Source organism: Cydia amplana, chromosome 24 (assembly GCF_948474715.1).
Source record: "Cydia amplana chromosome 24, ilCydAmpl1.1, whole genome shotgun sequence".
NCBI lineage: Eukaryota > Metazoa > Arthropoda > Insecta > Lepidoptera > Tortricidae > Cydia > Cydia amplana.
This window is the reverse complement of record NC_086092.1, coordinates 7,602,058-7,625,995: the sequence shown is the minus strand read 5'-3', so window position 1 is coordinate 7,625,995 and position 23,938 is coordinate 7,602,058. Positions and strand designations below refer to the sequence as shown.

Below are 23,938 nucleotides of genomic sequence, written 5' to 3'. Positions count from 1 at the left end.
TATACGCGTTAAGCCAGTATAGTCATAGAGAAATAAGTAAGCATAGAGTGCTAACTCCATTCCATACATCAGTTTTCTTACCAAAACGCCTATTATTTTCGTAATCGACATCTAGCGCCAACTAGCGAATTTTAGTTCTGCTACTTGACAATAGATGTCGCGACAAACGGAAAGCCAGACAATTTTCAGATATTTCATTAGATTGAAAGATTTATTTTCATTGATATAGTATAAAGAACTGGATACCCAATCAGCCGCCAAAAATGGCCCCACAAAAGTGATGTCAAAACAGATCATGCATTACTTTTTCGTTTAGTCTTGTTTGAAACGCTCAAATGTGAAGTTGTCAACAATTACGAAATGTGCCGTTAAAATATGTAAAAATAACAATGATAAAACAAGGAAAAAGGATGGAATGTATTTCTTTCGGTTAGTTCTTTGGATAGCATTACATAATTTATGTAATCTGGTGGTAATTTTATGGTTTTGAATAAATTAATTTGTTAGTACCAAAGAAGGGATGTTAAGGAACAAAAATCTAATGAGTCGATGTGAGGTCAATATTTTTTTATATTTTTATATGGAATTCATAAGAAATAATATTATGTTTAAATTCAAGATTTCCAAGAAAACCTATGCGACGTGCAAAGTGGACTGCTATTTAATTATAGCAAGAGATAGGGGTGATGCAGTTTTAAACAAGGCAAAACGGCACTTGTGTGTTCGGCCCATTTCCCTGTTTCCGACATATACACCACCAATAAGGGCTTATATCGACTAACTGTAAATGCTAAACCTGTCGGAACACAGTGACAACCACAGGATTTTTTTTATAAAGTATAGGTAGACTTTATAAAAAAAATCCAATCAGTATCTAAATGTCCCCGTGCACCCGCGCTATGAGTAAATGTAGATCTTAAATACACAGTTATTTAATAAGTAGAATTTATTTCAAGGAAATTATTATTTAAAGACGTATACTTACGAATTAAAAATTTGATTTGTTTGAATTTGAACCACGAATTAATTTTATTTGAGCTCCCGATTAAATTAAATTTGTTTTATTTATTACTTCAATTGGTTTTCCTGTACAGTAATACATATTAAAGTGTACCAAAGTGACTCCATTCGTTCATTATTCTCGTTTGACGTTGTTTGACGTACATACGTTACGTAGTGCCATCGGACTAAATTTTTTAACAGTGTTGGTACTTATGTTTGCAAATTTGACACTTAATGCTTACGACATTAAGCTCTTTTCTGTACGAAACATTTATCTTGACTCAAAATTTACGTAAGCGTTTTTATCATCAATGCAAATGGTGCGAAACGTCATTGGGATCCACATTTCTTGACGTTTTTGTTCTGCTTTGTGTGTCTATTTCTTTTATATTAAGTCAGTGTTTATTTTGCATTTAAACATGACGATGTTTTTTGTGACGCTGAGATTATGTTAAGATTGTTAGTGAGTTTATTTAAGTTGGTTGATTTAAAAAGGGAAAGTGTACTTAATGTTTTTAATAAAATCGTGTTTTAAATGTGGTCGTTTCATTTTTCGGGTTCCGTAGCTCAAAAGGAAAAAACGGAACCCTTATAGGATCGAGCGTGCGTCTGTCTGACTGCAGCTTCCTAGCACTAATGATCACGGAGCAAAGCCCCGGACAGACAGACGGACGGACATGGCGAAATTATAAGGGTTCTTACTTCCTAGTAGTAAAAATGGCTAATTCGTTCATGATATGATGATGATCATGAAACTAAAGTTTTACAGATATGTAGTTTAATTAAACAAAAAAATATCGTTCAATTATTCAATATCTTTATTGATATAGTTATATCATATCACAATGTCATAATAATTTCAATAGTGGCAAATACAAATTACAAAAAAATATTACAAAACTACATAAAAACTATCAAAAACCTATTGGCAAGGTGCGAAGTCGGTGGAGGGGGAAGTGGCGCTGATCGTCACAAACACAGGTAATCTTATGGAATGTCCGACATTAGTACTAGCGGCAGCCGCTTGAACTAATTTTACTCCATAAGATTTAACGTAGAAAGTCCGACAAAATGAGGGCAGTACTAGTCGTGCGAATACAAAACCTAGCGAATATAAAATATTAAGTAGAAACTTCAAATGGGAATAATACTTTCCCATCTGTCCCCGCCTGTCACAAATGCTAAGAAATCATTGATATATCCGTACCCGGTGAGGACAGATGGGAATGAAACTAGGTACATATTGCGTGCTTGCTCATGAATCTCATGATAGAGCAAAAAAAAAATACAAAAAGAGTTAGTTTCCGATATAGACCACAAGATGGCAGTACCTACAACGCGCAAGGGAGCGCGCGTGCACTGAAGGGGGCAGCACCTACTTTGGTGTGTGTACAATGTCAAGTTTAAGTTTTCCATTTAAGCCCCAAGATGGCAGAAGGCAGACCCTCTAACGTAAACGGCTGTTCTGAATTCAATAATTCCAATGACATTTGACATGGTTTCGATTCAAGGTAATTCTTACATTCTCTAGATCTGTGCATTTTTGCTAGTTATTAAACTAGCGCCATATATTACTATTATTACTAACTGTTGGTAAAGTAGAAGTAAAACTAGCACTAGACTAGCAAACTAAGTAGAACTACAAAAATTAACTACCTACAGTAAATAAATTCGTTGCATCGAACTTCAATAATTTGTGATATCAATAACTGAAATATAATAATAGTAACAGTTAAACATAATAATAGTTCAATTACGTAAGTATAAGGTACTAACGTCTTTTAATAATAGTTATTTAATACATAATTATCAGTGGCGGTGCGTCAACAATACGAGTAGGTGGGCTAAAAAAAAGTCAACAGCGGAAATTAGACAAGCCGATGGGAACCGAGTTTTAAATATAGATATATCCCCACTACTGATATTTAGGTATAAACGAGACTATAACCTTTTTTATTATTCTGAGCGTTATGATCGCGTGTATAGGCAGCTTTATTGGCGGTCAAAATATTAAGATAACTTAATAATTTTGTTTCATGAACGGTAATATATTATTAAAAAGGGCTTATCAATCTAATTCAGCGGTCGGCAACCTTTTAGCGGCACATAGTAGTTAACGAAGTTGACGCGGGCCGCACTTAGTTAATATTTATGACTTTATCAGACATTGTCGTTTGTCAAGATTACATACAAAATAGCCAGGGAGGCTCGCGGGCCGCAAGTGACAGGTTCACGGGCCGCAGGTTGCCGACCGCTGATCTAATTGAACAATTTTTAGGGTTCCGTACCCAAAGGGTAAAAACGGGACCCTATTACTAAGACTCCGCTGTCCGTCCGTCCGTCCGTCTGTCACCAGGCTGTATCTCACGAACCGCGATAGCTAGACAGTTGAAATTTTCACAGATGATGTATTTCTGTTGCCGCTATTACTAAAAACAGAATAAAATAAAGATTTAAGTGGGGCTCCCATACAACAAACGTGATTTTTGACCGAAGTTAAGCAACGTCGGGCGGGGTCAGTACTTGGATGGGTGACCGTTTTTTGCTTGTTTTGCTCTATTTTTTGTTGATGGTGCGGAACCCTCCGTGCGCGAGTCCGACTCGCACTTGGCCGGTTTTTTATTAAATGTTCCGTCTTACTGTCTAGGTTTAACAACACGAAAAATTGGTCCCATACGGCCCTTACAAATTGTCAAAAATTACAATACAAATTTAGATTAAAATACGTTTATAATTATTTATAAAATACCTTAATTATTTAACAACGTTACAATTTTCTATTATTATACTCTGAACACAATTATTAAAAATATCTTTGTATGTATATAATTTTATCATAATTAGGTACTAACGGCTCTTCCAGCGCCACTTACTTTGTCGGGACATGGCATTGAAAAGGCAAGAAATTAAGGCAAGATAGTGTCAATAAGGAAACTTACGTATGTCGTTGCATTTTAAATAGTTGTATTACTGCACAGTTCAAGAATAAATTTAATATAATACTCGTAAAATTATGGGTATCATCTTGGGTCGTCCCATTCGTTTTTCGTCAAGTTCTTAAATTAGTCCTATTCTGCTTTCGTCACCCATTCTAGATTCGTCAGAATCGACGGTGGCTTTCAATGTAGAATGGGTGACGAACGCAGAATAGGACTAATTTAAGAACTTGACAAAAAACGAATGGGACGACCCAAGACGATACCAAATTATGTAGTTTTGATTGGTAACCGAATGTTAGCTATAAACTAAGGCTTTTATTATTTGTTATATACTAACGCGGAAAAATATCAGTATATCCAAGTAGCATTATTCGAAACCAATATATGTAGTTATAAAATTATATCGGCCTATTAGAATGTATCTGAAAAGAAATGTATAATTTCAAGTATTATATGAATGAAGCATTTAGGACCGAATGAAGGTATTAAAACGCTTTCCAGCTTACTGGAAATTAATTCTTCGAAATAATCTAATTTGATTGGATAACGCAATACGAAAATATGATCATTGATCACCGTATTCAATGTTAACACATTCAGTGCCGAAAAGCCGACTATCGGGTATTTTATGATTTCGTTCCCAGGCCGGACGACCCGATAGTCGGGATCGTGGTACTACAGCTTTATATGACGATTTTTGTGGCCTGGCGCGGATGTCTTGTTTGGCTGGGTGGCAATTAATATGTTAAAGTACAGTCACCATTGTCGAAATAAACCTTTTCCACGCCGTGTCAAACACAAAAGCTGTCACTCAGACGTAGAGATGGGTCGCGGGTATTTACCCACCCAGGTAAATACCCATCTACCCGGTATTTACCCGTATCTACCCAAATGGACGGGTGGATTCATTTCTTATTGCACATGTCGAGTTGTGTTAAAGTGGAGATATAAACCGAGTTAATGGTTGTAATTAATGTGTGTCATTTAAAATGAAAAGGTTTAGTGAAACCTGCAGTTGTAACTAAGGAATTTTTAGTACACTTTTGATAAATATTAAAATAAGACCGCCATAAGAGTATTTTTTTTTTTAGGTTTTAGTAAATTATCATACTTATACGTTGATAATACACATTCGAACTTCAGGCGGCGGGGGGTGTGGTTGGGGGGAGGGGGGTAAAAGTGAACTTTTTCATATTTCTTGGAATCTGTCATTAATATCGAAAGGTGTTGTATGTACAAACTAAAGTACACAGAATTTCGTACAAAAAAGGTTATATACATTTTTGTCCTAAAACTAACTGTTTTTGACTTATGAGCTTCCCAAGTTGTGACACTGCACAATTTTTTTTTCTTATCATTCATAAGTAGTCTTTATTTTCATCTTTCTAATGTATATTAAAAGCGTTATAAAACATTTCCGGAAGCCAGGGAATGATTTTACACGATATTCATAATTTGACTTATATGTTAAAATCGAACTTCACCTCAAAGCAACCTTTTCGTAATTAGTTTGAACATACATTTTATGTAACATCATAAAAAATTACTTTAATTAATCTTATTTATACTCACATACCATTAAACACATCAAATTTAGAAGAAAAACGAAAATACCCGCGTATTTACCCGCGGTTAGGTAAATATCGGGTATATACCGGGTAAATACCCACTCTCGGGTATTTACCCGGGTAGTTACCCATCTCTACTCAGACGCCACATCATTGAAGTGTCAAAACTGAAGTTGAACTTTATGTATATGCACGTAGGTCGATGTTGCTCTGTGGTTGTGACCGATTAATCGGTCTTTGGCGTTGAACCTACGGTGCGGATATATCGGTCATTGGCGTCCAAAAGGTTAACAACACATTCTGGCGGGTTCCCCGTGGGCGATGCTGTCGATGCTCCACGCTGGGAGCTCCACTTTGCCCGTGTGTGTGGCCGGGTCTTCTGTGGGATCACCTGTTGAGTAGTTTTATTAACGCCATTTTGAATCTACCTCAGGTTTACGAACTCTGTATAGAGGCATAGAGAAAAAAATACACAGATTGCTCACTCCATCAGTTTTAGTACCAAAAAGACTATTAGCATCTAGCATCGAGTAGCGGAACTATCAGTACTGCTACTTGACAATAGATGTAGCACCGACCGGAGTCTTATGCTGTTGAGATAAGACTTTCGGGTCGGTGCTACATCTATTGTCAAGTAGCAGTACTGATAGTTCCGCTACTCGATGCTAGATGCTAATAGTCTTTTTGGTACTAAAACTGATGTATGGAGTGAGCACTCTATGTATTTTTTTCTCTTAAACAGAGTCACCTTTTATAGGGAGCGTGCATGAACTATAGAGGGCAGCACAGGAGCCGTCAGATTTTTGGCGCGAGGCGTAAATGTGAACTTTATGCTTCCGAAGTAGCTCGACAGTGACAGTTGCGTTTCGATAGTTTCTTATGTTAATGTAATATAAATTGTAATAGAATTATTTGTTTTGTATCTAACGATCGCTATACGATAAGTAATTGCTTCTGTATTCTTTACATTAACTATGAACATTATTAAATTGATGAGAAGACACCGTGGCCTTCTCCGAGACCACGGGGACAACGCCGTCCTCGAAACGTCGGAGGTAAATCTTAAAACTTAGATACGCGATTAAGTCCCGTTGTACAATTTAATAATGTGTAAAAATCGTGCAAGTTTAAATCAGAACTATGAACATTGTATTGAGAGATAAATAAACTAAACCATAGAGAAAAAAATACATAGAGTGCTCACTCCATACATCAGTTTTAGTACCAAAAAGACTATTAGCATCTAGCATCGAGTAGCGGAACTATCAGTACTGCTACTTGACAATAGATGTAGCACCGACCGGAAAGTCTTATGCTGTTGAGATAAGACTTTCCGGTCGCTGCTACATCTATTGCCAAGTAGCAGTACTGATAGTTCCGCTACTCGATGCTAGATGTAGACACTGAAATTAATAGTCTGAACTGATGTATGGAGTGAGCACTCTTGTCTTACTTATTTCTCTATGACTAAACTAATATGATAATAACCTGTGGGTACCCTATCGGTGTCGCCCTCTGCCGAGTCGTAAGAGCGTAGCGAAGCGCTCAAGGTTGTGGTCGACATGTGCAGTAGCGCTGTAGCCGTGCTCAGGAACACGTGGTCGATGCCCTGCGACAACAATCAAATTGACTGAAATGTGACCATAGAGAAATATAAGTATTAGTATTTAAAACATGACATTTTGTTCATTTGTGATATTTTTATCTTTATTTGACATTTTAATGACAGTTAAATTTGGTTTATATTAAATTGTTTGACATGTTTTTCTTTGTACATGACGATCCTTATTGGGAGACACAATTAATCTTATTATTTTGAATTTTTAATTTATAATGTAATTTTTGACGATCATGATGAGAAGATAATCATAATTTTGACGAATGTACCAAATTTATAGTGTAATTTTCATCTTGAAATAAAGAAATCTAAATCTAATCTAAGTAAAGAAAGAGTGGTAACTCCATACATTCATTTTCTTACCAAAACGCGAGTTATTTCGTAGTCGACATCTAGCGTCAAAAAGCGGACATAATCAGTTCTGCCAGTTGACAATAGATGTCGCGGCAAACTAAAACTCTAATGCTCAACAATTTTCAGCTAATATTATAACCGCAACTCTATTTTCAACTCCTTCTGTTTATAATACTAGTTGTAAATTAAAATAAAATAAAAATAAAATAAAATAATCTTTATTGCAACTTTGAGTGGTTACATAGCATTGGTTCCTGGCTCTCAAAGTAGGTGTCCCTGTGTCTCAAGAGCCAGTTCCTTCCCAATTGTTTTAGTAATACATTTTTCGTCAGTAGCGACACTTGTGACCAGGGATGTTGCGGATGCAGATTTTTTGACATCCGCGGATGCGGATGCGGATGCGGATATTTAAAGGCTCACATCCGCGGATGCGGATGCGGATGCGGATATTTAAAGGCTCACATCCGCGGATGCGGATGCGGATGCGGATGTCAAGATTAGGTACTTAGGAAACGTGAAATATTACATTTTTAGTATTTTTTTATTTAAAAAAAACGAATCGTTCAGTATTTGAGCAAGAATATAGGTGCGTTATATTTAATACACAGTAACTTGGCCGACTTTTCTGGATCTAGACGATTTCGTTATAGGACTTATAGGCAATGACGAAATTACCTAGCACTTACGCCGTCGCTAAGACGTTCATGTACTGACTTGTTCGACATCCTCATCCGCATAAGCTCCGCATCGATTTTATGCGGATGCGGATGCAGATGCGGATGTTGAAAATAATGCGGAAGTTCCGCGGTTGCGGATGCGGATGCGGATGTTCGCAACATCCCTGCTTGTGACATCTGGTGTCAAGTAGCGGTCGGTACTGATATTTCCACTACTTAACGTTAGATGTCGACTACGAAATAACTCGCGTTTTGGTAAGAAAATGGATGTATGGTGAGCTCTTTCTTTACTTATATTTCTCTATGAATGTGCGAGACGGACAGATAGACATACGAATGGTGATTTTTTTCCTTTTAATTAATTATTTGAATACCTGGTCGTGCAGGGCCGAGGTCGGGGGGGGAGGTCGTGCAAGTCGCACTTGTTGCCGCTATAGAGCGAGATGGAGAGAGAGAGAGAGAGAGAGAGAGATGGAGTCAATACCTGGTCGTGCAGGGCCGAGGTCTCACAATACTGCGCCCCGATGGAAGCCGCGTACTGCTTAGCTTCGGAGTACGGGACCGCGCGGGACTCGTGCAAGTCGCACTTGTTGCCACTATAGAGCGAGATGGAGAGAGAGAGAGAGAGAGAGAGATGGACTCAATACCTGGTCGTGCAGGGCCGAGGTCTCACAATACTGCGCCCCGATGGAAGCCGCGTACTGCTTAGCTTCGGAGTACGGGACCGCGCGGGACTCGTGCAAGTCGCACTTGTTGCCACTATAGAGCGAGATGGAGAGAGAGAGAGAGAGAGAGAGAGATGGACTCAATACCTGGTCGTGCAGGGCCGAGGTCTCACAATACTGCGCCCCGATGGAAGCCGCGTACTGCTTAGCTTCGGAGTACGGGACCGCGCGGGACTCGTGCAAGTCGCACTTGTTGCCACTATAGAGCGAGATGGAGAGAGAGAGAGAGAGAGAGATGGACTCAATACCTGGTCGTGCAGGGCCGAGGTCTCACAATACTGCGCCCCGATGGAAGCCGCGTACTGCTTAGCTTCGGAGTACGGGACCGCGCGGGACTCGTGCAAGTCGCACTTGTTGCCACTATAGAGCGAGATGGAGAGAGAGAGAGAGAGAGAGATGGACTCAATACCTGGTCGTGCAGGGCCGAGGTCTCACAATACTGCGCCCCGATGGAAGCCGCGTACTGCTTAGCTTCGGAGTACGGGACCGCGCGGGACTCGTGCAAGTCGCACTTGTTGCCACTATAGAGCGAGATGGAGAGAGAGAGAGAGAGAGAGATGGACTCAATACCTGGTCGTGCAGGGCCGAGGTCTCACAATACTGCGCCCCGATGGAAGCCGCGTACTGCTTAGCTTCGGAGTACGGGACCGCGCGGGACTCGTGCAAGTCGCACTTGTTGCCACTATAGAGCGAGATGGAGAGAGAGAGAGAGAGAGAGAGAGAGATGGACTCAATACCTGGTCGTGCAGGGCCGAGGTCTCACAATACTGCGCCCCGATGGAAGCCGCGTACTGCTTAGCTTCGGAGTACGGGACCGCGCGGGACTCGTGCAAGTCGCACTTGTTGCCACTATAGAGCGAGATGGAGAGAGAGAGAGAGAGAGAGATGGACAATACCTGGTCGTGCAGGGCCGAGGTCTCACAATACTGCGCCCCGATGGAAGCCGCGTACTGCTTAGCTTCGGAGTACGGGACCGCGCGGGACTCGTGCAAGTCGCACTTGTTGCCACTATAGAGCGAGATGGAGAGAGAGAGAGAGAGAGAGAGAGATGGACTCAATACCTGGTCGTGCAGGGCCGAGGTCTCACAATACTGCGCCCCGATGGAAGCCGCGTACTGCTTAGATTCGGAGTACGGGACCGCGCGGGACTCGTGCAAGTCGCACTTGTTGCCACTATAGAGCGAGATGGAGAGAGAGAGAGAGAGAGAGAAAGAGATGGACTCAATACCTGGTCGTGCAGGGCCGAGGTCTCACAATACTGCGCCCCGATGGAAGCCGCGTACTGCTTAGCTTCGGAGTACGGGACCGCGCGGGACTCGTGCAAGTCGCACTTGTTGCCACTATAGAGCGAGATGGAGAGAGAGAGAGAGAGAGAGAGAGAGAGAGAGATGGACTCAATACCTGGTCGTGCAGGGCCGAGGTCTCACAATACTGCGCCCCGATGGAAGCCGCGTACTGCTTAGCTTCGGAGTACGGGCCCGCGCGGGACTCGTGCAAGTCGCACTTGTTGCCACTATAGAGCGAGATGGAGAGAGAGAGCGAGATGGAGAGAGAGAGAGAGAGAGAGAGAGAGAGGGAGAGAGAGAGAGGGAGAGAGAGAGAGAGGGAGAGAGAGAGAGAGAGAGAGAGAGAGAGAGAGAGAGAGAGAGAGAGAGAGAGAGAGAGAGAGAGAGAGAGAGAGAGAGAGAGAGAGAGAGAGAGAGAGAGAGAGAGAGAGAGAGATGGACTCAATACCTGGTCGTGCAGGGCCGAGGTCTCACAATACTGCGCCCCGATGGAAGCCGCGTACTGCTTACCTTCGGAGTATGGGACCGCGCGGGACTCGTGCAAGTCGCACTTGTTGCCACTATAGAGCGAGATGGAGAGAGAGAGAGAGAGAGAGAGAGAGAGAGAGAGATGGACTCAATACCTGGTCGTGCAGGGCCGAGGTCTCACAATACTGCGCCCCGATGGAAGCCGCGTACTGCTTACCTTCGGAGTATGGGACCGCGCGGGACTCGTGCAAGTCGCACTTGTTGCCACTATAGAGCGAGATGGAGAGAGAGAGAGATGGACTCAATACCTGGTCGTGCAGGGCCGAGGTCTCACAATACTGCGCCCCGATGGAAGCCGCGTACTGCTTAGCTTCGGAGTACGGGACCGCGCGGGACTCGTGCAAGTCGCACTTGTTGCCTACGAGGGCGAGCGCCATCGGTTCTGGTACATTGCTGAAAAAAAGATTGACAAAAATTGATGACTTATTTGTCAAGTAATAAAACATGGCCTCAAGCAAAAAATAACGATTATAACTAGGTACATTCAGAGAAATATGGGCCCTGGCAGTGCATTGCCATTGAATATGTATGACATTTCATACATATTTTAATTTACAATAATTTTATAAACTTTTGGGATTATTGTATATTCATATATTTCATCTTAATATTTTATACTGTTAATAAAATGTCTTAAAACAGAAAAGCGCTGTAATCCCTCCTAGCAGGGCAGAAAAGTGCCGCTTTGATCCCTTCTAGTAGGGAAGAAAAAGCCCTTTCCGAATAGATAATGTGGAAACATCTTTTCTATTCACAAAGTTGCCACGGGAGGTAGTCGTTTTTGAAGTTTTCGGGGGTGCAAATATATAAAGATTGAAATACGACTTGTGTTAATTATGTAGGAGTATGTATATGTACCTTAACAATGGTCCCTTTACATGGAAATTTCCATACATGTGAACCGATTTTATTAAACAATGAATACCTTTGTAGCTCTTTGACCCATGTCTTAATCGCAGTAAAGCTGCCAACGCTAGTTATATCATAGACTAGTAGCGCAGCGTTGGCGTTATGATAGTACATGACCCAATATCATTGCTATTGAGTGTAAATGCCACAATGAACACTCACCTTTGTAGCTCTTTCACCCATGTTTTAATCGCAGTGAAGCTACCAACGCTAGTGATGTCGTAGACTAGTAGCGCGGCGTTGGCGTTACGGTAGTACCTGACCCAATATCATTGCTATTGAGTGTAAATGCCACAATGAACACTCACCTTTGTAGCTCTTTCACCCATGTTCTAATCGCAGTGAAGCTACCAACGCTAGTGATGTCGTAGACTAGTAGCGCGGCGTTGGCGTTACGGTAGTACCTGACCCAATATCATTGCTATTGAGTGTAAATGCCACAATGAACACTCACCTTTGTAGCTTTTTGACCCACGTTTTAATCGCAGTGAAGCTACCAACGCTAGTGATGTCGTAGACTAGTAGCGCGGCGTTGTAATGATAGTACATGACCCAATATCATTGCTATTGAGTGTAAATGCCACAATGAACACTCACCTTTGTAGCTCTTTCACCCATGTTTTAATTGCAGTGAAGCTACCAACGCTAGTGATGTCGTAGACTAGTAGCGCGGCGTTGTAATGATAGTACATGACCCAATATCATTGCTATTGAGTGTAAATGCCACAATGAACACTCACCTTTGTAGCTCTTTCACCCACGTTTTAATTGCAGTGAAGCTACCAACGCTAGTGATGTCGTAGACTAGTAGCGCGGCGTTGTAATGATAGTACATGACCCAATATCATTGCTATTGAGTGTAAATGCCACAATGAACACTCACCTTTGTAGCTCTTTCACCCACGTTTTAATCGCAGTGAAGCTACCAACGCTAGTGATGTCGTAGACTAGTAGCGCGGCGTTGTAATGATAGTACATGACCCAATATCATTGCTATTGAGTGTAAATGCCACAATGAACACTCACCTTTGTAGCTCTTTCACCCACGTTTTAATTGCAGTGAAGCTACCAACGCTAGTGATGTCGTAGACTAGTAGCGCGGCGTTGTAATGATAGTACATGACCCAATATCATTGCTATTGAGTGTAAATGCCACAATGAACTCTCACCTTTGTAGCTCTTTGACCCACGTTTTAATCGCAGTGAAGCTACCAACGCTAGTGATGTCGTAGACTAGTAGCGCGGCGTTGTAATGATAGTACATGACCCAATATCATTGCTATTGAGTGTAAATGCCACAATGAACACTCACCTTTGTAGCTCTTTCACCCACGTTTTAATCGCAGTGAAGCTACCAACGCTAGTGATGTCGTAGACTAGTAGCGCGGCGTTGTAATGATAGTACATGACCCAATATCATTGCTATTGAGTGTAAATGCCACAATGAACTCTCACCTTTGTAGCTCTTTGACCCACGTTTTAATCGCAGTGAAGCTACCAACGCTAGTGATGTCGTAGACTAGTAGCGCGGCGTTGGCGTTACGGTAATACATGGGCGCCATTGATCGGAACCGTTCCTGTCCCGCTGTGTCCCACACCTGGAACATAAGATAAGATAACATGTTTTAGTGACTAATTATTTCAAGATTTAGATTCAAGATATACTTTATTCATGTTAGGCCTAGCAACAAGCACTTATGAATAGTAATTACTAATTAGGTGTTACATATATATTATCTTAAGCTAATTATCAGAGCAATTTATTGATGTTAATATTATCCCATAATAATATTGGATTATTATACAGATCCAATTTAAAACTAAGAATATCACAAAAAGATCGTCCAACATTATTTTTTTTATAAAAAATACTAGTCTAGAATGTTTATGCAATAAAAAATTTTTTTTTTCAGATTTACAATCCCTAAAGCGCGCTTGGTAGGCAGTCTAGAAAGGTTAGGCGCCTTTGATAATACTCTAGTAGCATAACAAACAGTACACTGTTTTTTTTCTCGGAGTTTTAAAGCCTTTATTATCTTTTCAATCAAAGTCTTCTTCAACCTAGCGTTTTCCCGGCCTAGCGCCAGCCATGGTCCGCTTTCCTGCTCAGTCTTCTCCACTTTGCCCGGTCTTCGGCATCCTTAGGTGTGAGATTGTTCTCTTGCATGTCCGCTGTCACGATGTCCAGCCAGCGCTTCTTAGGCCTACTGCGGCCGCGTGATCTAGGGCGTTGGACAGTGAGGTTGAAGCATCTATATCCTTAAACATTTGGTTGTCTTGGTCCCCCACCATTTGGTGCTTAGAGCAGCCACTCCACTCTCTATACCAGCGGTTCTCAATCTTTTTTTTTGACGGAACCCTTTTGGAAAGCGAAATACTTGATGGAACCCTACAATACGGTGGCGGCATAGTAAAATTTTTCGAAGCGACTAAAGCAGTGTTCTAAATTCTTGCGGAACCCCTGCAGGGGTGTCGCGGAACCCTAGGGTTCCGCGGAACACACTTAGAGTATGGCTGTTCTATACCATAGGGCTGGCCCTGGGTATATTAATTATTGGACAAACCTGTAGTTTAACTCTGGCTCCGTCAACATTGATGTTGCATGTGAAGAATGATGCCCCGATGGTGGGCGAGATGTGTTTGGAAAACATCTTTCCAATGTAGCGGACCACAAGGCTTGTTTTGCCGACACCTGAGAAAATTGTGTTTAAAAACATTATATTGTCACAATTATTATATGAGTCATAAGCTTACTGTGAGGCTAGGTCAATTTGTGCAATATTATCCCATAATATATATTTAATAAGGATAAGCTAAGGGTAGTATTTGTTATAGTTAGAAGAGTCGTGGAATGTTGGGCCCCATACTTTCCACGAGTTTTCTCTTTCCGCACAGACTCTAGTTATAGGCATTATGTTAGTCACCTTGACTTGGACATGGTTCAATAAATATTAAAAAGTTTATAGACCATCATTGTAAACTTTAAAAATAATAGTTTCAATAAACCAGTACCAGTCAAAACGGTGCTTTAATTCAAATGACACAAGGTATAATATTAATCTACAGTCACAAGCATTTGACAGCCAAAAATAATAGACGTTACGAAATTGTCAAATTTGTAAACCGGTTCTTCCAATTACATTAATAATCAAATAACCTATTTAGACACACTACACTAAGAATTGAACGCATTCCTTATAATATATACCAGTTTTTATGTAACTATACGCATAATGCGTTATATCACAACAAAGGCAAGAAGACTCACCTTGTGATCCTAGTACCACTATTTTTGCTTCAACCACTTTCATTCTAGCTATATTTAACACTACAAAGTTTCATAGGCACTCGGTTTTGATTATCACATCATTGTTAACAGGATAAAGCATATCTAAAAGTATAAACTTTACAAAAACATGCAAAAATAACAATACATGTTCACTATGAAGTTTCCAACTTTATTGTGATGTGAATAAGTTGACTGAAGTTGACAATAAAAATGACATTTGTCAGTTGTTATTTGCGAATGGTCAAGTTCGAGTTGGCCGATGGCTGTTGCCAGGGGGGGGACACTAGGAATGTAGTTAACGTCAGTAAAGATGCAGGCGATTTCTATATTTTGCTCCCGACAACATACTATTGCGTAAAGTTGACTTCCGATTACACAAACTACGTCACCAGATGTCACTATAAAATTCATATAATTTTGGTGGCATTAATATTAAAATTAAAATAAGTACGAATTAATATTTTTAATTATTATAATTTTCAATTAATTTTGCGAAAAAATAAGAGTTTTGTTAAAATGTGATTTAATTATGCTGTTTGTTTATGCTGGCAACATTGCATAACCGCCAAGACCATAGAGGTACAATGTACAATCATAATTATATAGATGAAATGGGCGAGGAGCCAGTTGACCGAACGAGATGCACTTATAGAACTTTTAGTATGGAGTAGCAGAGAAAGCGCTTTTGAAATAACCCGACCAAATTACGTAGGTTATGTTTGGTAGGTTGTCAGGAACGTCAAAAAGTGTTTTTAATTTGGTCGCATCACGTATGTTCTGTCCCTCACGGGCGCACGCGTATAGCTCATCTAAGTATATAATACTAGGTATATGGCCAAGACATGAAATTTTTTAGCTGTCACTGGAAGAGCGTAAATTAAAAATATTTTAGTGATGGTTGAGCCATTTTCTTCGTTATGGTTTGGTTATGGTGCTGGAGGAAATTAGATTATAGCCCGAATGAAAACACATGCCTGCCCTGCCCTGCCATGCCCTGTTGTGAAAACCTCCAGAAAGTGCGTTGAGGTCTGTGTTATTTTGTGCAATATGGACGCTATTTTAGAGTAAATTTATTTCGTGGTAGGTATCTAATAAGTACCTACTTTTGATAAGGCACGCCACTATCGATAAATCTGCTACAATGCCTAGACTATGTGCTTGTATTGTGCGTAGTAAATTAATCATATTTTCTTAATCATGTATTTTCTTGTGTGTGAATGCTTTTTCACCACACTCGCTTTCTTTTCTATTGTTTACCTAAAATTGTACTTTCCTAGCGATAATGTGATGTAAAACATGTATGCAATAAACATATTGAATTTAATATTCTGTTTTTTTCTTTATTCCATTATTGATAACATTAACCTTTTCCACATAATGTTAGGTCTACTTGGGCGGTTTACAAGTACATTTGTTGTTTGATTTCTTGTAAATAATTAAAGGTTTTTGTTACAAGAAACCAAACAAAAAATGGACTTGTAAACCGCTCGAGTAGACCTAATATTATGTGGAACGAAAGTACACGTATGGATGCATATGTAGTTGTGCACGCACACAAACATACTTAGTATCGGCGGAGAATCAGAGATGGCTCTTTCAAATGAGTTTCCATAAAATGCTTCAAGAGGGCTCTCTTTACCTATATACTTACTTTACTCTTTGGCTGTTGCTGTTGCCTGCTGTTGTCTTTGCAAACTTAAATATAATAAAATTGAGTATAATAAATGGTTTATTAAAATAATTGCAAAAAATGCATTAAAATATATTTGCCATTTATCGTTCTTTTATAAAATGCGAATACATAAAACTTTTTAATTTGTTTGTATAAAACACCCTCAACATTTGAATTTAGTGCCATCTACAATTGTTTTTGTGTACTATTAGAAATCACTGAGGAAAAATTTAGTAGTCTCTGCGACAGCTTCATAATGACGCTACTCAACGCTAGATGTCGCTGCTAACCAAAATTATTTTCATTCATATTTTAATCAATAGATGGCTCTACGAATGCGTTTACAGCGACTTGTGAAGAAGAGATTAATGATGGCTAGATAATTAATTTGATTTTATATCTCATAAAACCATTATTGAATTTATAGATGATGGCAATAACCCACACATCGTTTTCGCCCATCTAAAAGCAATCACTATTAAGCTTTTGCTATAAAATATTTTTGCCTTTAGGGCGTAAAACGGACTATAAATCGGAAATTATAGTATTTTGTGTTGTATTAATATAATACGTATAGCCCAATAAGGAATATTGTGTGAATAACTGACTATCAAATTATTTTAGTTGTTAATATACAACTTTTAGGTATGTATCATAGAGAAATAAGTAAGACAAGAGTGCTCACTCCATACATCAGTTCAGACTATTAATTTCAGTGTCTACATCTAGCATCGAGTAGCGGAACTATCAGTACTGCTACTTGACAATGTCTTAGCCTTATGTCTTAGTCTTATCTCAACAGCATAAGACTTTCCGGTCGGTGCTACATCTATTGTCAAGTAGCAGTACTGATAGTTCCGCTACTCGATGCTAGAAGCTAATAGTCTTTTTGGTACTAAAACTGATGTATGGAGTGAGCACTCTATGTATTTTTTTCTCTATGGTATGTGAAATTTTAGTACCTACCTACTAAGACCTAGACTAGAGAATAGAATTTATTAAATCTCTACAGTTTCAAAAATAGCAGATTACAAGGTGCTAAATTACTAGAATTAGGTACTTACAAAGAAGTTACGTAGCGTACCGGGGAATTCTAGCGCGGAATCTTAAGCGTAGCGAAATTTAAGTGCGTCACCCAAGTTTTATTCTTATATTTAATTATTAAGTAAGAAAAGATATTAAGATAATGGAAAAAAGGATGAATACAAAACTCGCCAGTGCTGAGTTTTTCTACTAGATGTGTGTGTCCAGTCCCAGCAACATATTCAAGAAGTACGTAACTAAATAACTATTGTATATTATATATTACGTTCACTCACACAAATTCATTTTATCGCAAATCGGACACCCAAATTAAAATAATGAAATTTCTGTCGACACAATCCTAATCCCAGTGTACTAAAGTGAACGCACCCAAAGAAAAGGCGGGAAAAGCAATCCAATATGGCCGATTTAGCGAGGATTTTGGGCGCCATTACAATATTTCTGAAAATTTATTCGCCAAATTATATTCACTTGTTACTGTTGCTTTAATCTGTATTATAGTATTGTTAAAGTCGAGTTTGGCATGTATCTATAGTATTGTTAAGTTTGTAAGCCGAAGAGCTATCCGCCACAAGTCAAGTTGCAAATCGGAAAACATTATACAGATTAAATTTCTAGGGATATCATATAGAGCTGTTTAGTCATACTTACTACAGGATAATTATTAGGGTTTTCAATTTCGGAGACCTTTTTGTAGAATAGGTACCTAGTGAAAGCAGGCGTGTCTCACTCCGCGATTTCGTCGCTTTGCTATAGGTAGCTAAAAGTACATCCGTTCCGGCCCCAATTTTGGGGAAAGCCATAAGCCGCGCGTGGCGCTGTCGCCACCTAGCGGCCATATCTGTGCTGATCGTAACAGACGCGTTTTGTTAGAGAGTGAGTCTTCTGTACTTAGTACTATTATTTATTCTGTGGTGAAAGTCACAATTTATCGGGGATCACCCAGGTATAGGTTCAAGAATGCTTTTGCAACACCTACCTTTTCGATTATTTCTCTGTTTCCGCTACCCAAAGGTTGTCTGGAAGAGATCGCTCATTAGCGATAAGACCGCCTGTTGTCTGCCTCTACATTTAAGTAATCAATTGTTCTTTTCTTTTGTATCTTTTTACTGAGGTGTGCCAATAAAGAGTATTCTATCTATTTATCTATCTATAGGATTGCTATTTCTACAAGAAAGCGTTAATGCAAAATAAAAGGACTTAGGTAATTGATACTTGATGCCTCCTGCCGATGCCGGCTGTTTTCCTCCACAGGTCACAGATAGGTCAATATGAAAACGGTCAGACCTCAACCTAAGACCGCATTTCTACTATACTTGGTCAACCAGATCTTGACAGTAGAAAAAGGCGGCTAATTTGAAAAATGTAGGCGCGAAGGGATATCGTCCCATAGAAAATTTGAATTTCGCGCCTTTTTTTACTGTCAAGATTTGGTTGACCAGCTATACCTATGTCGTAACGCCTGATAGTCGTGCTTCGTGGCCTGTATTATTTAAATGGTGATGTTTAAATATATATAGGAACGTTATCGTCGTGTCGTGGCTTGTACATTTAAATTGAGTTGTTGGCATATATGACGGTACGATTACTGCCGTTACGACATAGTTTGAAGACGACTTAATTTTAAGTTAAAATTAAATATAAAATTCATAGGTGGTATTAGCAGCTCTACGTGATATCAAATCACTGAGCCCGCCCCTAAAGAAATCTGTTTGTATGTAATGCGCACATATACGGTTCGTTTACATAAAAAAGCCGTTCCCCGCGAGCTGTAGTTAGCGGATCGTTTTATTTTACAATTCAATGGTACTTGACCGGAATAAAATATAGGTACCTATCTAAAGACAAAATAGTTCCTCTGCGAGCTGTAGTAACTGTTCTTTGAGACTATATAGCTCCGCCATTTTGAAAAAACCGGCTAAGTGCGAGTCTGCTTCCGCACGAAAGGTTCCGTACCATTAATTCTGAATCCTTCCCAAGTGATTCCTAACTTCACGTATTCATACCACATATTCAGAAATAAAATGTAGGTTCCTCTTCGAGTTCTTCTAAAATTCACTTTTTCATAACGCTCGAACACACTTAAATCTAAACAAACTTTTACATGCGCGTTTTAAGAGATAAGATTTTCGGCTCCGAAACCCCCCATATAGCAAATTTCTAAATCGTTAGAGCCGTTTCCGAGATCCCTGAAATATATAAATCAATATACAAGAACTGCTCGTTAAAAGGTATAAGATTTTACTCTTAGGTTTACATTTCCTTGTTCTGCTGGGATAGACGTTTTACAAGGAAAAACAATGTTTCTTCTAGTCATTCATGTATAATTAATATATTTCTTAGATCACACGAGAATTTATTAAAATAAAATGCAACTTGGCGGTAATGATTTCTAAGGAACGGAGTAAATTCTTACAATTATCCTGTTCAGAAATTATTGTTGGCCATTACAATATTTTAACTATATATCGACATAAAAATAGACCGAGACAGAAAAACTAAAAACTTAATTTCATCTCATACAAAAAGTTACACTCCAACATTTTTTGGGGACAAAAATAAGGCAACGACTCAAAATTACTTAGGTATACACCACAGAACATATTAAGGAGGTTAGAATGGCTATCGCGCGCAGTTAGTATCGGAACCGGTGTCGCCGCTCGTCCCACTCCACATTTACTAACACTCGCGCAACGGTAGTAAAAACTTGTGTGCGTGGTAAATGGATACGCCTCCTTTAGACAGATTTGATGTCTGGCTTCTTAATCTGAACGTTATTGTGGTGCAAAAGGCATGTTTACTTCGTTTTTCGGTCAGCGCGGGCGAGTAGCATGCGAGCGTTTGCTCAAAACCGGCGGTGACACGTACCCTGCTAGCATCGCCATTCTACTTGTTCTGTGGTATACACGTACTTACATTCAGTTTAAGAACTTAAGGTTACTTAAATAAAAAAGGTTTATTATTTGCTTTTCATTTTTTTCGGGGTTTTCATTTTTAAATAGTAGGTACAAAAAATTGGCAAATAATTACAAAAATTAAGTAGACTGAAACTTGAACTGAATGTAACTTTTACCAATCAATTAGATTAATTATAAGCACTTAATTTTAAATACAGTGCAAAATATCTTTTATACGTAAATATTATTCAAAGTGATTATTTCGTTATGTCTGTATCTATTTTCAGCCCACAACTCTCTGTGGGTTTTCATTGTAAGAAAATATACATTAATTAATAATGTAATAACAATAATATAGTAAAAATTCACAGAATACACCCAACACTTACACGAAAGCAGGTTTTCCGAGTTTAAAGAATTTGAATCAGACGAACTTATCCATATTGATAATAATAAATCAATAGCTTTCACAGATAGATGTGCACTAGTTAGTACAAATACAAAAGTAGATATCAATACCTTTTTAGAAAAAGATTTAGAGCTTTTACACAATGCTAATAACACAAATACGTACACTGTACAATTTACTAGCAAATTACAACAAAATATCGTCAAACTAAAATATTTATGAACATCCGCCAAAACTTTATTTAAAGTTACAAAAACAACCGGTAGAAGCCATCCGAAAATGTTAACCATAAGAAAAGGATCGTTAATCTCTTTTAATTTCGGAAAAACGTTTACAGAATCGATGTAAAATACAATAGTTGCCACCACGAACCATTGAGAGATGGCGAAATAAAGGACATTCCCTATGAAACTGTATAAACTATATGTAGGGACCTCGCTGCCTGAAACTGACAGGTGTAAAGCCATGACTAACATGCCAGTGAACAGTAGAATGCTTAAAAGTAAGTTTACGATCACGTAATGGCGTATCACTTGCCATTTTGGCAACACAATCCAGCACACAACCCCGAGTACCACGCTGACTGTGCATAAAAGCACAACAAACCACCAGCCGACGATAAAAAGTGTTTTACTGTTGGCAAGTTTATCTTCCGAAGTCATTTTTGGACACTTACGATGAGAAATCCGAAAATATATCACTGTCACACACTGAACTTAGGTCACTTCACTGAATGAAAGTTAAGTAACTGCAAGAAATTCCTGATTTTTTCGGAAGATTTATGCACATGGAGATAAGCGCGATCAAATGAACCAATCAGTGCCATCTATCGGAAAAATTGTTTACTAAAAACGTTTACGATATTATTGTCGCACAAATTAAAATTATTCTTTGGTGCAGTCGTTTCCGAATGCAACAGTGATCTGAGTAACATGTTTACAAGGTTCAACGTCTAGAAGTTAATAGATGTATTTTGCTTGAGTCACAGTTCAGTAGTTACAGTACGTGCGTCAGTGCCCTGAGAAGGATAATTAAGAATAAGAACTCATCAAAACAAGCGTCATTCAATCAAGTTAGACACGGATTTTTAAGACACAAGGAGTCCGATTCTGACTTATCAGTTTGTTACAGTGTCGATCTTATTTTGACGCGACCTTGAAGATTGCTCACGGTCCTTGGTGCAAGCGAAATGTTGTGAGAGTAGTGTGGGTTATGGGCTATCACCAAGGCGATGGCCAAGCTCGTATCAAAACCAGGTCATAACCATAACGTCCATAACAAATTGTTAATTTGGAATCAATCTCAACAAAGAATGTTTCGGTTAAATTGAAAGTAAGTATCGTCATAAATTCATGAGGGTTTTCGAAACGTTGAAAACGAATCGAAAATGTCAACTATGTATATATAATTCTAGTTTTAACTATTGCGACAGTATAGAATATCTAAACATAATTAATAATGTTTAGATAAGACTATTATTCCTATGAGTATTAGTCTCGCAGCGGGCAATTCAACTGAAACCTCTTTGGTGTTGCAAGTATCCATCGGCGACGCTAATTGCTTACCATCAGGCGATTAGCCTACTAGTTTGTCTCCTATATAAAAAATAACTCCAAGGATCCTAATATTCTAAATATAATTTTCCTATATTAGCGATAATCTGCAACCCCCCACATTTCCACCAATAACAATCAAAATCAGTCGACCAACGCGTTACGCGATACATTTAACAAATTACTCCAATAAATGTAATCTCTACATACACATACAATCATTTAAGGTAAGTAATGTGTAATTCGGCTAAAAGCCAGCGAAAGAGAGGCAAAGTGGTGATAAAAGTTAAGTGGTAATAAATTAGTTTCAGCGCCATCTCTCGGTCATGTTATATTCATGACGGTTTAGAGGCGATTTTGTTGCGATTTTTCGTTGTATGTTGGCGCTTCTGGGATTAGTTTGGGTTTTGTCTTAAAAGCCTTTTGTTTGAAAATTAGGTGCTTTCTATTCGTTCCATCGTTGAATTAAGGTAAATTAAATTAAATAAAAAAAAATGTTTCAGGCAAGACCCATATAAGTGTTAGTATACATTACATTAGATTGTATGATTTATTTTCTTCTTTTCAAGCTTCTTACAAATTATTATTTGTCGTGGATTTCTGTGATAAATATTATAAATGCAGAAGCAAGCAGTGTGGTGTGGGATAGCTGACAGATCATATCCATAACTGTTTCAATCTTGGAGGATACAACTAAACGGAGTAGCCATTAACAGGCTTTCCCCTCTGTCGAAAATAGGCGGCCAACGCTCATACACAATGTATGGACTGACGTTTATCTGACATGGCTATTTTTACGTTACGCATACATTTGACGTTCCCCTCCCCCGCAAAAATCGGCAGACTGTTTTGTACAGAAAATTACAGACATGTGGCGTCTCCGTTTGATTATATCCTCCAAGGTTTCAATACACAACAAGAAGAAGAAATTAAAATAAACGTTAAAAAAATAAAAATTAAGGAAGACATTGAAATATAATAATATAGATGGTCAAGCAGATCTTGTCAAGATGGTCAAGGCGGCAAATTTGGAAAATGTAGGCACGGATATCGTCCCATAGAAAATTTGAGTTTCACGCCCTTTTCTACTGAAAAGATTTGCTTGACAAGCTATAAAATATTTTAAGAAATATTACCAGAAATGAAAATCAGAATCGGACTAAAATCAGCAACAGTGCAGCTGCCGCAGCAGTGGTTAGCCGCGACCACGACCAGTGAAACCTGTGTCGAAACGTCGGTAAATAAAGGTAATAAAATAAACGCGATAGACCCGGCGTCTATAAATGTGAGTTAATAAAATCAGCAACTCAGGTTACAAACCTCTTCGCGCATATACCACTGAATCGATTTTAAAATAAAATTTGTTGGAGATAAGTTCATCCCGGGAAAGGACATAGGAAAATTAGGAAACCATCCCTTAAGGGGTGGAATTATTTCTAATAGAAGTGGGATATGATTATTTCTAAAT

The 23,938-nt window shown here is 38.9% G+C and overlaps 1 protein-coding gene across 1 annotated transcript; it reads right to left on the bottom strand.

Moving 5' to 3' along the window:
* Positions 1-5,796: 5,796 nt before the first annotated feature.
* Positions 5,797-15,058, bottom strand: LOC134659285 (ras-related protein Rab-31). The gene is made up of 6 exons (XM_063514939.1): positions 14,875-15,058; positions 14,171-14,298; positions 13,062-13,204; positions 10,946-11,090; positions 6,998-7,118; positions 5,797-5,900 (listed from the first exon to the last, which is right to left on the bottom strand). Exons 1-6 carry the CDS (start codon positions 14,915-14,917, stop codon positions 5,797-5,799), a joined length of 684 nt encoding a protein of 227 aa, XP_063371009.1. The 5' UTR covers positions 14,918-15,058.
* Between the last annotated feature and the right edge of the window lie 8,880 nt (positions 15,059-23,938).

Coding starts and splice junctions, on each gene's coding strand:
- LOC134659285 (XM_063514939.1), bottom strand. CDS start 14,917: ATGAAAGTGGTTGAAGCAAAAATAGTGGTACTAGGATCACAAG. Junction 7,119..10,945: donor CCTCGGCCCTGCACGACCAG/GTATTGAGTCCA, acceptor TTGTTGTCGCAG/GGCATCGACCACGTGTTCCT. Junction 5,901..6,997: donor CACCGATAGGGTACCCACAG/GTTATTATCATA, acceptor ACTACTCAACAG/GTGATCCCACAGAAGACCCG.